Source organism: Manis javanica, chromosome 13 (assembly GCF_040802235.1).
Source record: "Manis javanica isolate MJ-LG chromosome 13, MJ_LKY, whole genome shotgun sequence".
NCBI classification, from domain to species: Eukaryota; Metazoa; Chordata; class Mammalia; order Pholidota; family Manidae; genus Manis; species Manis javanica.
Genome location: NC_133168.1, coordinates 46,093,998 through 46,109,390, shown reverse-complemented (window position 1 = coordinate 46,109,390; position 15,393 = coordinate 46,093,998). Strand labels below are relative to the sequence as shown.

Sequence of the window (15,393 nt, the reverse complement as noted above, 5' to 3'; positions counted from 1 at the left end):
ACTGTGTGTCAACTACCCTTCAATAAAAAATAATTATCTAAAAAAAAAAAAAAGTGGTGATCCTGCTCTGGGTGGTAAAGATATCACTGGAGCATCATCTCTAAGGAATGTGTTCAATCAGAATAATCTGATGCATTTTATAAAGTTGCAATTTAGCTGCTGGAATTATATCAGGGTCCAAGGCAGCTTAGACCCATAGTTTAAAATGACTAAGATTTCAGATAAATGGCACATCATGGAAAGCTCAGGACTCATTATTTTCAGGCTTTACACTAATTATTTCAAAACAAAGTGTGAACATTTCTGAAAGATAAAAGATACAAAGATAGATAAAGGGTAGATCCTGCCTAGAATCTGCCATTAGTCAGTCACCCCTAACCATACACTATGGTTTTGATGGCTGAAAGGTTACATACCTAGTTTTCATATGTATGGCTGCTCCTATCAGAAATGTGAAAAAGGTAAATAAATTCCAAATTGCATTTATTAAAGTAAAGAATTTAAAACCAACAGATAAAACTATAATAGTATGTAAATATACATATGGATATCCAAGTAATCTCACAGAATTAAAATGTAATTAAAGATACATTTAAAAAAATCAATTACATTCTATTATACTGGTACCAGGAAAAATGGTAGAGAACAGAAAGTAAAACTAAGAAATTTTTGTAAAGAGAGTATTTCAGTTAAGAGAATAACAACTATGAGCATAAGGCTGTACTCCAGATAGAGGTGAAAACTACCTACAGAATTTAGTTAACTATGAAATACCTATTACTTGGCCATGGGAAGACCTTCCCATTGAGTCTCTCTGGGGGAAATGTTGGCCTAAAGAAAAGGCACCCTTTCTAAAAGGTCTTGACTGTGTGGAGGGAAGGTGACCATGGATAACTCTGTAGGCCACACATATATTACAGGAAGTATTACTATTCTCACAGAAATTGGCTCTGGGAAATACATGTATGACACGGATGGCACCTGTTAAAAAACAACTTTTAAATACCCACATGCTGTGAATGCATTACTCATTTCAATTTTGAAAGTACAAAAAACCCAACTATTAATAAAGTTCTTGGGAATTTCCATTATCCTTGACATTATGAAGGAAAATACGTTTTCTAAAACAGAATCAACTTAGTACATGATGAATTTATTCTGAATGTGGGCAGGCACAAAATACATCTAATATAATTCAAAGGGATTGCTGATCTTGATTAGAAGCTGATTAGACAAACATGGTATTTTAAGTAATTTTTATTAAGTATATATATATATTTGTATATCACGGTATAAGCAATTTTTTTATTATTAAAGGATTCATGCAGAATAAAAACCCTCAGGGTACTACTGAACTTACTTTATAGCAAACAACTGTTATGTAACAAGCACTTACTCAACTTTAAAATAAAACATTTCAAAGCTATATTTGCTTCCTTTTTTATCAGCCAAACTGATAAACATAAAGACTCCTACTACTTAGATTTGTCAGCCTGTGGGGAAAAGGGCACTCTTATACTGGGTGTATAAATTGGCACACACATTCATGTGCCCTTTTGACTTGACTATCTGAACAATTTTACAAACATGCTTAAATAGCACTGCTTATAATGGCAAAAAATTTAGAACAACCTAATACATAAAGCAGGAGCATGATTAAATCAATAAGAGAACTTAACAGTAGTGCTAACTATATAGTTTATATACATATAATAACACACTATTTGACATGGAAAATGTGCCGAACATATTAAATGGGGAAAAAAGTAAATTGCAAAAGATTCTGCTCCCCTTCCCCCAGAAAACATGTCTGTGTGTTTGAGTGCTATTAAAATTATCTTGGCATAATTATTTTCAAATTAAAAAAATTTTTTTACTTGCCCACAGGCTCTTCCTCTCCCCTTAGTAACCTTCCTCTTATTAGCTTACTTAATACACAAATTACACTAAACAATTAATTCAGCTTGGATTTACCATTTATGCATGACTTAGCAAATTCTACATAATTCCTGCTATTGAATTCCATTACCAACTTATTTTAAAAGCTGGATAATATGAAGTCAATTATTATAAAACATTTCAGAGACTGAGACCATAAATAATTAAGAGATGAGGAGTTTGAATTTGAACAGGAATTATTCCTTCTAAAAAAGGAAATCTCTTAATATTAAGTAAAACAAAAGGCAACTATATTTCTTACATAGAACAGTATCCAAATCTATAGAATACAATCACATAGATTGTCTCTAGAAAGTGCTAGGCACAATTTCAACAGCTTTTCCTAAGCTCCTCAGTGTAGAGTCCCTGTCTTATTTATCTAAAACTAGTCCAGTACCTGCGCCCAGACGTATGCACTCTTAATAAGTGTTTGTTCACATATGATCTAGTTACTTAATACAGTGACTCATTTTTTAAATTAACAAATTATATTCCAACTGGATAAAGTGTCCCACTCTAGAGCCCACAGTTCCTCAGGATTCTCCTCCATCACTGCCTGATTCTGTGGCTCATTATTCTACTGGCCAGAGCAGGGCAGCCTAAGATGCTATGCCTCTTCCAGGACAGGGCATGTATTGTCTTCCTGAATTTCCAAAAGCTTCTAGCATAAGCCTGTGCAAAGTGAAGGTGCAAAAATAAATGCTTGCCAATACCATCAACCTTGCTGTTTGTATACTCTTATCATTTTAGGACTACCTCCAGATAAAATATCTCTTTAGGTGCAGTGGTGTTGCTTCTACAGATATAAAACTATAGATTAATTATAAGTTTAAAAAAATTTTAATGAAATTATCTGCCAAAGAAATAGGGTTTAGTAAAGGAAACAAAGTATTTGCAGATGTGTAAATGCTACAAATATAATCAAGTACAAACAAGTGTTAGGTAGTCGAATGCCTACATTATTTGGCTGGTATGGCTCACAATCACTTTCAGAATGGTGTATAGGCCTGGGTCAAATGGTCCAATACTTGACCAGCGGTTTTTCATGTGAAGTGATTTTGTCTCAGAGGACATTTGGCAACGTCCAGAGACACATTTGGTTGTCACAACTGGGGAGGTGCTACTGGCCACTCATGGGGAGAGGCCATGGAAGCTGCTAAATGTGCTACAACACAGAGGACATCCCCTCACACAAAGAACCATGCAGTCCAAAATATCAATCGTGCCAAGGAAGAGAACTCCTGTTCGAGATGACTGGAATAAGGTGAAATGATACGTGGTCTGCATGTTTGAATTAGCACCAAGAGTGGGACTAGGAAGAGCCTGGATGTCTCAGGTTTATAAATCAACCTCTGAGCACTTCACAAATCACCCAAGCACCACACTGTTATCCTTTGCTGATGCAAAATAAGTACCTAATTCTGCGAACTGCAATGGAGCTTGGTTGGGGGGGGCGTTTGAAGCTTGACATGCACTTAATCCTCAGTAAATGTGCACACGTCTCAGGTAGTGGTGCACAGGTGTGCAAGAAACCACCAGCTCTCCTAGGTTCGTGAAGGTCTCAGCCCTTCTGAAAACTTCAACCAAGTTAAACAAAACTATTTTGAAGTACTTAGGCAGTTTTTAACTACTTCACAGCTCTAATTTCTAGTATCTAAAATTTAAGACCAAGGATTACCAGGGAAAAAACATAAAAAACAAAAACAAAGCAGATAAATAGAGTCTATGTGGAGGTTCCCATCACTGCTTCCCCCTGCCTTCCACACTCACCATTTTCTTACTTTGTAAACTGTTCATTTGGGATAGCATTAATGAAGCCATAGAGCACACTGTAAATGAAGAAGGGATGTTTTGGTACATGACAACAAAAAAGGAGAAAAAGAAACACTTTAAACAAGTATAGGATAATAGAGAAGAACAGCAAAACACAGTTGTGAGTTTATGGCAGTATCAAAATACTAATCTCCTGTGACAAGGGGCACTGGTGCATTAAGAGACAGAGACCTACCAGTGAGTAAGCAGTCACATCCTGAAAATCTATGAGAGGTCACTCTAACCTAGAAAGGGAGCCACTGCCACCCTGACTTCACTCTGCTGCTGAAACTCTAATGGATGTAAGGATCTGGTAAACAAAGGCAAGAAAAAATGCTCAGTTTGATTACCAAGGGAGTCCAGAAATTATCTTCAGAGTGAGGAAAACACTGTATGCCACTTCTTAGCTCCTTAAGGACTTTATTGAACCTTATGTCTGAAAGATTTTCATAAATAATGATTTCTTATTTCTTACTGTGCATTTGGAGTTCTGGATGGGAATTAACTGTAGGACTGCTCCATCTTTTCCAACCTTAAACTAAAATGTGGCCTCCGTTAGGATACATAGACAGGGAAATACTTTAAAGAGAAATTAAAAGATTCTTAACACCTACATAAAAAAATCTATAAAGGAAGAATTAAAGAAAAAGTTCCTAACATCTATACAAAAGAATCTATCATTAACACATTGAGATATAATGCTTCCCAGAAAATCCTTGGTTGATTAATAATTAGCTCAAGAAAGAAAACTAATTATGTCAGGTTAACCAAAGGCAAGTCACAGACACTATAAGATAAAATATAGTGGAATTCAACAAGTGACCTTCTTTAAAAAGTTCACAAAAACTTCGTGTAAGAGGTCAAAGAGAAGCACTATTTCAGCATCACAGATTTCTTCTGGGTTAAAGAATGACACTAAGATAACTGTACATGTGGGACTGCTATACTTATTCTAGAATGGTCCTTGGTGCACATGGTATCATTAAAGATAACAACAGACACAAAAAAACAATTTATTTACATTATAAACAGTTTTCCCAGAGAAAAAGTGACATATTGATAAGTCATTTTTCTGGTGGACCCGGAAAGTCCACATTACCCACAGTGTGGTTGAAAGTTTCAGTGCTATTTTCCTTGCCTAAAAAATTAGCAATTGGCTTACATCCCTAAGGTAATGTCCAATGTGAAATTTGATTCCAGAACTCGGATTTGAACAGAGCTTCAGAAATTCATATTGCTTCTGTTAAAATATTTTTAAATAATAAAAGATACATTTTCTGTTTTATCTCCTCCATATCCCTAGTTTAAAGTTTCAGTGAGGTATGGAGGGGGTTATAGGAATAGGTAGAGGAGTATATCACATAAACCTAACATAAATTACATTTAACAACCATGCTAATGTGGGTTTGTGTCTAACACAGGGAAAAGAAACTATCAAAATTAATAGCTTGCTGAGTGTACTGTTCTCAGCAGGTCCGTTAGCCAAAAGGTCTGCTCAGATGATGATGTTCGATGACTAGGTGGGAAGAAGAGAAATGTGTGTGGGGTTTTTGCCATTTTGAAAATGAATTGTGAGGCCTCTGTAAAGACATTTTTCTTCTACCACACATACAAAAGGAAAACATAATTTTTTCTAAAAATAGTATTTCTTAATTATTTTTATTGTAAGATGTCCTTTGAATGTACTAATGAAGAATTTCTATGCCACTCTCCCTGCTATCCTAGATTACAATATAACCAATAAAACTGCTTTTTTGGCAGTTTAAAAATACAAATCTCCTTAGATGTGCACAGCCCCTAGAACCCACCCAAGTGATCTTGGGGTACACTTCTTATGATGCTATCATAGGGAGTCACACTCCCTCCATAAGGCCAAAGCAATCTTTAGTTACCCAGAATATTAGCACTTTAAAAATGACAATCATGCCTCTCTACTGCACTTAGAGGGGTTTGGAATCACTCCATGATATTCCTTCTTTATTAACAGAAAAGCACTTCTAATTACTGGCACCTGAGAATGTATAAATCTTCCTTCATTTAAAATTCCACTTTGGTAGAAACTTATAAAAGCAGTTCAGCATGAAGATGACCTCAAATTTGCAATACCGAAACCACCCTTCAGCAGAAAGCTACTCAAAAAATACCTTTCTACACATTTTAAAATGTAAAATTAAGAGAAATCTCTTATTCAAGAATAAGTATTTTAAGATTAAAAAAAAAATGAGATGCAATTAGAATCTCATTGCCCAGCATTTTCCATTTTAGCCCACACTCACCTCTCCCGAGGAACAGCAAACCAGTATTCTGGTTGCTTTTTTCGTTTGCCATACTGCTGAACCATGGCTGCAGTGTGAGTGGCAAAGGATTTTCTCATTGGTTTTCCTACTTTAATGCACAGAAACATGGGTGGAGTCTTGCTTTTCTCTTCTTTTGAAGGAAGTATATCTAAATCACACATGAAAAAAATCTTCCTCAATATTGACAATATTGGTGTTAATGATGTCTATCAACATACAAAGAATAGTATCTGGTCCCCTCTTGGTGATAGCAAGTCAAAACATATGGCAGAAACATACATCACCATCATGTTAGAGGACTAATTAGAATTTTCAGACCCTCTTTAGCACAAAAGGAAAAAGCTTTGAAAGTTTCAGGGTGTTCCACATCACATGAGATGCTACATCCTGGAAACAGCATAAAAAACAACACAATAGCAAATAGTGGGAAGTTGTGACAATTCACAAGAATGCATAGGATGGCAGCCCAGGATTCGATCACACCATATGGCAACTCAGTTTAGAACTGAGTTATCTACAAAAACATTTCAAACTCCTTTAGATTTAGAAGTTCATGGTAAAAAGGGGAGTTACTTGAAAGAGTAAAAGAAAAGCAAATTACTTTCAAAATGTCATCTATGTCATAGTTCAAGTTCCAAAATACATAGCATACTTAATTTTTTTCCCAATTAATGTATCAGGTAAAGATAAGCTCTATTGAGAAAACATTGTTCTCAAGTAATTGTACTATGTTTGCTAATGCATGTGCAAGTTTCAGAAAGCCAACCAGATGACAGAATATAAAGATATTAAAGAAAAATAACTTACCTTCAATGGGTACCTGAATTCTCTTTAATAGCCATAATTGAATTTCAGATTTATTATCCATTTGTGCACCCTCACAGTTGTTGTCCAACGTAGGTTCCGAAGAGAAGTCTAGAGATTCCTTACTCCTATTTTCTTCTGTAGAAGAGGCCAGTTGCAGTGGGAGGGGTGCTCTGTCTTTCACCCACGTTTTATCTGGCTCTTTATTGCCCTCAGTTGGGGCATCACCTGCCTGGGGAAGAGAACTACTAAGGGTGATGTCTATTCCCACTTGCCCAATACTTCTGCCATCACTTAATTCTGCCCTCTGCAAATTTTCAGATAACGGTGGCCCTTCTTTGTTCTTATTAAGGTAATATTCAATCAGTTTAACTTTATCTAAATCTTCATGTATATGCAGTGTGTTTTCCACCTGGCTTTCTGGGGAACCAGACTGTTTGCCCACCTCTGGCATTATATCTTGCTTCTCACACGTTTCTAAATCCAGGGCCCCCTTCAGTTCAGCATCACTCTCGGGTCCTGACAAATTCAGGGCCGACTGCACCTGCATTTCTGTGGCAGAGGCGACTATTTGTGACTTAGCCTTCCTTAGCTCTTCCATGTCAAGAGAAAGGCACTCCTTTGAGGGGTCTATTTTGTCTAGTCCACTATCAGTTTGAAAAGAAAGTTCTTCCAAGTCAACGAAGTCATCATCTTCCCCTAAAAGGGAATTTTCTTTGGCTATAGATTCAAATGCAGTGTGAGTATCAGAAAGCTCCTTGCAGACCTTGGTCACTCTGGGAGAACCATCGGTTGCCTCAGTAGAGGATTCCAGTTTCTTTAAACTGACTGACACAGAGCTGTCTGGGGGCTTCATATGTGTGTACTCTGTTGACTTCTCCAAAGTGCTTGTTAATTCGGAATCTGAAATGATGGTCCTCTCTCCATTCTGCTGCCGTTTTTCCTTGTTGAGAGATTTGAACTTACTGAATGGGTTGATATCCTTTTCTGAAGCCAGGTCTTCCCATTCTCCAGGCCTGTACAGAGGACAAAGATCCTGAGGTAGGTCACTGTTGGGGGAAAAATGGTGGGTGCACATGGACTGTTAAAACAAAACCAAAAACAAAATGGAGGAAAGGCAAAGACCAAAATAAAACCCAACCAAAAACTAAAACATAAATATATTGCAACTTAAATTTATGTTCAAATGATTTCAGAATCAGGAAATGAAAACAAGAAACTGACTTCAAAATGAAACACAAATCAAGTGTAAGAAGTGGTAAAACAAAGAACCATGAAAGTTGCATATCCTACTAGAAGTACATGAATGATTTTTGAAGCCATTTATGAAAGTGGAGATGTTACCCACTAGATTTTTAATGATGAAATGATATTTCTGATATTCATGAAAGAAAGGAAATATTTTAGTACTAGGATTAAAATACCTTGAATAGTCAAAGCCTTTCCTTTTTATAAAATAGAATAAAAACCAACTGCATCAATTCTGAATGACTCACTGACTGAGTAGCTACTCAGTTAACTAAGCTCTCTAAAGTGACTGACCCCAAACCCTAATTTTGAGTCTCATGGCTTAAGATCTGATGCTTCCATTAACAGACATCATTCTACTCCTGAGAGATATGCAAGAATAAGCTTCCACTATTATTGTAGACATATAGCACCTGCTCTATTTTGTTAAAAATTTATAGAAAAGTAAATCAAATAAGCTCTTATAATACTTAAATTTCTTAGGTTTAATTTCTTAACCCTTTCATTTTATAACAGTATCATTTTACTTTATGACAATGAGCAACTGGTTTATTGGGTGAAATGTACTGTCCCGGGCTACAGTCAGTTATTTTTCCTTACTAACAGATGATTTACTACCCAGATTTCAATTATACAAAAATATTGATTAAACATGTTTTCCAAAGTTTAATATAAATGGTCAAGAAACATACTTTTTAAACTATGACTGGAAATACCTTGAGCAACCCATATTTTCACTTACCTTACTATTGAAACTAGGTTAAAACAGAGATAAAAACCCTTTATAAAACTAACATTTTTCAGACTTCAAAAATAATTTTATTTTCTAAAAAGGCTACATCATGTTCAGGTAATACTTTATTATTCTGGCTTTGAAATAATTAATGACAATAAAACAACAAAGTACCAGGAAGTTCTAAGTTACAAGATTGTCCCCCCAAAGTTATTTTGTAAATAAATCACTTACATGGAACAGCCATGCTTTATCCAATAGAAAATAACAGCATACATAACAGTTAGCCTCTGATAAATGCTTTAAAAAGCCTCTTTAATGCATAATTAATTTCAATTCAATAAGCATTCAGTAAGCCCCTAATGCCCTATGCTCTAAAACTACTGTGACAAGTGTCTGTTCTGCAGGAACCTGCAGTCGTAAAAATGTTCTACCCAACACTAGCATCCCAGGAGATAATAAATCCCAGAGTCAAATAAGTTAATGTAATGTGGCATAATTGCCATTTTAGGACCCCAAATCTAATTTGGCATATTAAAGACTATAATAAGTCCAACAAAGAAACAGCTCTTCACATACTTGGTTAATAAGCAAAACTTTCTTCTATGAAATTCCAAGCCCCTTTCTCATCTCTTCTTTCTTTACCTAGCTTGACCCTCACAAAGAACATATCTGTACTCTAATCAGCCTCCTATATTACCATGTCTGCCCTTCCCTTCTTGTTTGTATCTAATCCAAGCTGGGATTTATTTAGCCATCTGTTTCTTCTGCACTGCAGCTGCCAAGCACCATGGGGCCGAGTACACAGAGGTGTCAACTGGCCCGATTGTTAATGTTTTCTAGACTCAGCCAGATTCTTAATGATGATCAATGATCTCTTCAGTTGTTCTCTTCCTATTCTCTGTGGCAGTTGGAGTGATAAAAAATACAGAAAAAAATACCAAGTCTGAGGGTGAGGATGGAGAAATTTTACACACACACACACACACACACACACACACACACACACACATACACACACACACACACTTTTAAAAAGTATTTGTATATTGCAGCTAGACAATTTGTACTTCTTGTTTTACCATTCAACTTTTAGGAATGAAATTTAAAGCGATTTTTAACTTCTAAACAATTGATGGAATTCTGAAGTCATACTAAGTTCATTTCACACTGATTCTGCTCACAGATTCTATCTTGTTCACTGGTACATATATTGTTCATGAGATTGAACAGTCTTTCTACATCTGCAACCAAAGCAGGAATAGGGCACGACTCTGAAAGAAACTCAGCATGTAAGGAGCCAGTTCTTAATGCTTCTCTCTCCCTCCAGCTACAGCATTAAAACTGTCTTCCAGAGCTCAGACAATCTCACAATGAAACGTTTCTGTCAAGAAAGGTTCTATCTTCCCTTTCTATTATTAAAAAGGATACTTAACATCCTAAGCTGAAGATAGGCAATAGCACTACTCCATTAGCAGCCATCATTGGGTAAGAATGCCCGTAATGCCTGGCCACCCACTTCCAAAAGGAACTACATCTTTACCTATTCTTATCTTTCCTCTCATCGCAGAAAACCCAATATTCATTCCTTCTTTCCAAAACTACTCCTTTCCTCACCTCTTTTTCTCTGCCTCCATCTAACATTCCATAGCAGTTGCACACTTCCTCACCCGGGTTCTCATGAAATGCTCTGTGTACTTCTATGTGTACAGTGCCACTGAATTACCACTTCTGTCTATGTGTCTGGGCAGGGGCCATGGCCCACTCACTTTCACATATCCGCCACACAAGAGGCACTAAGATGCATCAGAAGCCTCAGTCCACAAGGATAACAAGATTCCCACAGAACAGTGAACAGCATTTCAGATATGAATTAAAGGTTCAAATAACAGCCTACACTTACTGGGCATCAGGCTATTTTCTATGGGTTTTGGTATGTCAATACATTTAATTCTTATAACAGCTCTGTAAGCTGAAGAACACTATCAATTCCATTTTACAGAGAAGAAAACAGGCTTGGGATTGAGTAGCTCATGCAGGTCATGGAGCCATTAGGGGCAGAGCTGGGGAAACCCAGTCAGTGTGGCTACAACCTTATCATGATGCACGGTTGCTGGCCTGCCACGTGGCCTCCTGAACCCCTTACTTGGGCACTTGTGGCAGAATTTAGAAACCACTTCAGTGTCTATGCTCTGGTGGTGGTTTCCTTGGCTTGGACTTGGGTAAGGGCCAAGTGGGTCAGATGTAAAGGACTTTAAGAGTTTAGGAGGACCTGCCAGGGTAAATGCCTAAGGACTCTGTCTGGGTTCATTCTCTAGTTACCTTCCCTTCTTTGTGTGAGTCCCAAGAACTAGTTTCCCTGTGTACCATTGGGACTCCCTGCTTTGCCTCTACTTCCCCATCCCTGAGGGTTGCTAAAGATTTTTAGTGCTAGCATATGTAGGGAAACAGAAACACTGACAAAATGACAGACTCAGATTATCCTCAGAAGTGAACTGATCTGAGCTTTCTTAACCCTATTTCTCTTTCTTCATGGGGAGCTTCCTTCTCTTTTATAAAAAAAACCCCAAAAAACCCCAGTCTTCAGTTTTACAAGGCAAATATAATCATGACGAAAGCAATACTCACCTACAGTTCAGAGAAAAAGCAAACCAGTCTTACTCCCCATTTACTCATCACCTAAAGTATCTGGCTACAGGGGCAGTGACCTCTGCACTGTCCACTCAAATTTCCTTCATGCAGGATTAAGGGAAGACATGAGTTGGAAAGACTGCTGATCCTAGAATTTGAATGTAGAAGCGCATAATTCTGTTTAACAACTAAACTGAGAGAGAAAGACTGTTCTCCCACTGGTAATCAAATGTTTTCATAGAAACTTCATCTTTTATACATGTATTAAGAACAAGCATTGCTTTCAGAAAAAGAAGCTAAACAAATACCATTTTTATGTGGTTTTTTTGCTTTTCTCCTTTCATTTTTATATGTTCAACTTTTCCCTGTCATTAACTTTACTATTTTCATTTCCTCTCATTTCTCTATTTCTTGAATTTAGTGTACAAATCTTCCACCTTCAAATTCACCTCTACACAATCTCTCACTCCTGCCAACACTTTTGCTTTTTAACTGTATTTAATACTCTCAACACCCCCTTTTTTCCTAGTAAACAAAGAAAGGTCTCTTACGATGGCAAGGCATCTTTGATCTTCATGTGGGAAATGTCATTGTAGAGGGCAATGGAAACGACCTCTTCCATGGGGCAAATGAGGCCATACTCTTCACACCCATTTTCAATGACCAGGGGATCGGACTTGTGAGGGTCAAACATGATGTTGTTAGGGGTGACAATCATGACGCCTCCGACCACACCCTGCAGGAGAGAGGGACAGGACAGAATCACCACAGGTGGAAATGCAACCACTACAGCAGCTTGGATGAGCGTACGCTGCCATTCTATTGATTTCAGTGAACCATAATATCTTATATGATAATCACATCCCTTTCAAGAGGGCTGGAAAAATAGGCAATGCGGGGTATGATTTGTGAGGCTGTGAAAATAGACTTTTCTCAGTTATGGCAGTCAACCGAGCTTGCTTCTGGCCCAGCTGCTGCAAATTAGGGTGGGATCTTGGGTTACACATATATGTCTCAGATTCCCCAATGCCCTGGCTGTAAGATGAGAGGGGCCTCTCAAGTGCTTTCTTGATCGAGAACTGGGTGCTTTACAGTTCACTCAGCACGTTCACCACATGTCCATGGCACCGTGCTTAGGCAGCAGGTGTCCTGGAGTGATGGTGCCAAAGAACAATCCTAATATCCATTCCTAGAACGTTTAGAAAGCCCACCTCCAGCAAATTAGGCGCAAGTAGGAATATGCCATTTTTTTGCAGCCAGAAGTAAACAGCTGAACTATGGGATTTAAAATTGAAAACCAGTAGTTTGGCAGAACTTAAAAGCCTGGAGCTGGGTCAATTTACATTATAGACCTTGATGGCCACAGGGATATTATCTGCCAGAGATAGCATGATACAGATGACTCCCTTTAGGTAAATAATTTATTTTGATACTCTTAATTACTTAAGTGATCATCTTTGCAAGAAGTTTTGCATTTCAGGTATTACTTATTCTTGGTTGCAAAAGTCATACTGCATATCAATAACATTTTCCTATCTTTTGGAACCTGGTATGAAGTCTCTCTTATGAGCACAGGAATTTATTATATTTTAAGATAACCCCTGCTTTAGAGATTTATTACACGTTGGATTTGTTCTTTGTATATAACCAAACAACCCAAAAACTAAACACACAACCTATTAGACATGTTTAATGCCAGCATCTCCAGCAGCAGAGAGTCTGACTCCAGAATTTGTTCTTAAACACATACTATACTGTCTCCTTAACAACTTATAAGCCAAGAACTGAGATAAAATGATAAATCCAAGGTCAACAAAGAATAACATTTCCACTCAATGATCACATTTCCTTCTATAAGGAATCCAACAGGAAAAACAAATGGACACTTGTGAAATCTTAAGCTGAAACTTTGGGTGAGGTATTTGAATGTAGCCTGCATTCAGTAATGTGGAACCTAGTTTAGTTTTCCATAGAGTCCAAGAAAAGGAAACAAATTACATTGCCATATACCTTTCCATCAGTGAAGTATCGACAATTCATTTTTAAAAATTTTACCACGCCTGGCTCATCTTCTTCAGACGTGGATGATAAGACTCTTTCAATGGGTTTTAATGCCTTTCTTGCTAAGTCAGCATCCTTTAGAAAGCAAAATTTTCCAAAATCAAATAGAAGCACTTTTTCAAAACAAATCATTTATGTAAATCAAGTTACATACGCTCTCTGTAAATGACCTATTTCTGTTTAACATAAAAAAGGCAAATGTCCTTCAACAGTATCGCAAATATAACAATAAGTATCCAAATCAAACTAGGATTTTTTTAAATCGCCTATGTATGAAACCAGAAAAATGACTTATAAAATGTCTTTAGAACATAACCTAACTGAACAAATTCACATTTGATTTATGGTTTCAAATTCCCTTTAGAAAAAGGAGTAAAAGTTGTATAAATAAATGACCAGTTTGAGAGTTTACCTTCATACTTTCATGTAAACAAGGCATGCATTTTTGCCTTGAGACCTTCAATGTTAACAGGTTTCTTCTGGATTGGATACATTCTTTCAATTGAAGACAATTCCCTTACCCAAGTCCTTTGGGGAAATTTCAGGTGAAATCCCATGAACAATAACATGCAGAATTCTACAACTCAAAAATGTTTTGTATAAACATGAACTTCAGTGCATAAACAACATACATACAGGCAATTTATCATATTCTGCATCTGAGGATGAAGGAGAGACAGTAGCACCAGGACTGGATGATAACCGTAAGGTACTGGAAGGAAAGTTGGCATCTGGCACAAAAAGAACCTGAGAATGGAAAGAGAGGCTATGTGAGTACCAAGAATCAGGCAAACCACTCAACAGTGTTTAAAGCAGTTACTGTCGACATCAACATAATGCTAGGTGCATGACTAAGACCTCGTTGGCTTTCATGGAACTCATAAGCAACTTGGGGCCTTCTAGACTAATCCATGAAACAATAATCAACAATATGAGTGTGTGCAGTGCAAAGGTACGGAATATACCTGTAGAAGCTGCAGGAACTCACCAAAAGGGATTTGGGTAGGGAGGGAAGAGCCTTCCAGGGAAGGGTACTAATAGTAAAAAGGAATAGAAGAGAGACCAGCAGGGCATGCTTCTAAACATAACTCTTGTGTCTGGAAGAAATGGAACAAATCCAGGCTTGCTAACTCTGAGCAGACCCTGAGTGCTAATGAAGTAAGGTCTTGATATGATAAACTGTACACATTAATGTCAATGCTCCCATTGCTTCCTCTTCCATCACTGTCTGGGTTATCGAAAAACAAAAATTAAAATCCTCCAAATTGCCTCCTTCTGCAAAATGTCCTAGTTCCCTAAATATGATTATGATCCTGTCATTCAACACTCTTTAGATGAGACCTGCTACATTTTGGCGTATATAAAATACAATCTTAAAATAACCACCTTTAATGTTATAAAACAGAGAATACAGAACTAATCATGTAACAACTTATATGTTACTCTCATCTTTCCAACCATCTCTCTGTTTTAACTTTAATTATGTAAATCTCTCTTTAATACAGAAAAAAACTTGGAGGCCACAACAAAACATTATGATAAAGGTAGGAAAATAAACATCAGGGAGAAATTAAGTTCAGGACTGATTAGTACTGAATATACAGAGTCCCAAGTCACCAAACACCTGGTGAGAGGTGGGCCATAAAATTGGTTCTGAGTTTCTAAATAACCAAATCAGAGGGATAGATACCATTAGTGAGTAGAATACAACTTCCATAAGATAAAAACAAAACCAGTTTCTCCAAAATACAAATATTCTTCCATGAAGTCTTATAAAAAAATGTGTCCTGCATTGAAATACCTGTTCTTGAGGACACACTGATAGTAATACAATAGTCAGTTTGGGAGGACTGTTCTTTGGAACATCTT

General features: G+C 37.0%; 1 protein-coding gene across 10 annotated transcripts in view; it reads right to left on the bottom strand.

Annotated features, from left to right (window-relative positions):
- The window catches only part of NCOA7 (nuclear receptor coactivator 7), a 157,090-nt gene that overhangs the window by 41,767 nt on the left and 99,930 nt on the right, over nucleotides 1-15,393 (bottom strand). For 9 of the 10 annotated variants that reach the window (XM_073219559.1, XM_073219567.1, XM_073219558.1 and 6 more), the window contains 5 exons: nucleotides 14,161-14,271; nucleotides 13,474-13,599; nucleotides 12,015-12,199; nucleotides 6,855-7,900; nucleotides 6,027-6,195 (listed from right to left, as the gene is read on the bottom strand). In XM_073219559.1, coding sequence (XP_073075660.1) covers nucleotides 6,027-6,195; nucleotides 6,855-7,900; nucleotides 12,015-12,199; nucleotides 13,474-13,599; nucleotides 14,161-14,271 — 1,637 coding nt within the window. The remainder of the gene's footprint in view (nucleotides 1-6,026; nucleotides 6,196-6,854; nucleotides 7,901-12,014; nucleotides 12,200-13,473; nucleotides 13,600-14,160; nucleotides 14,272-15,393) is intronic. The other variant, XM_073219562.1, reaches the window with a different exon arrangement.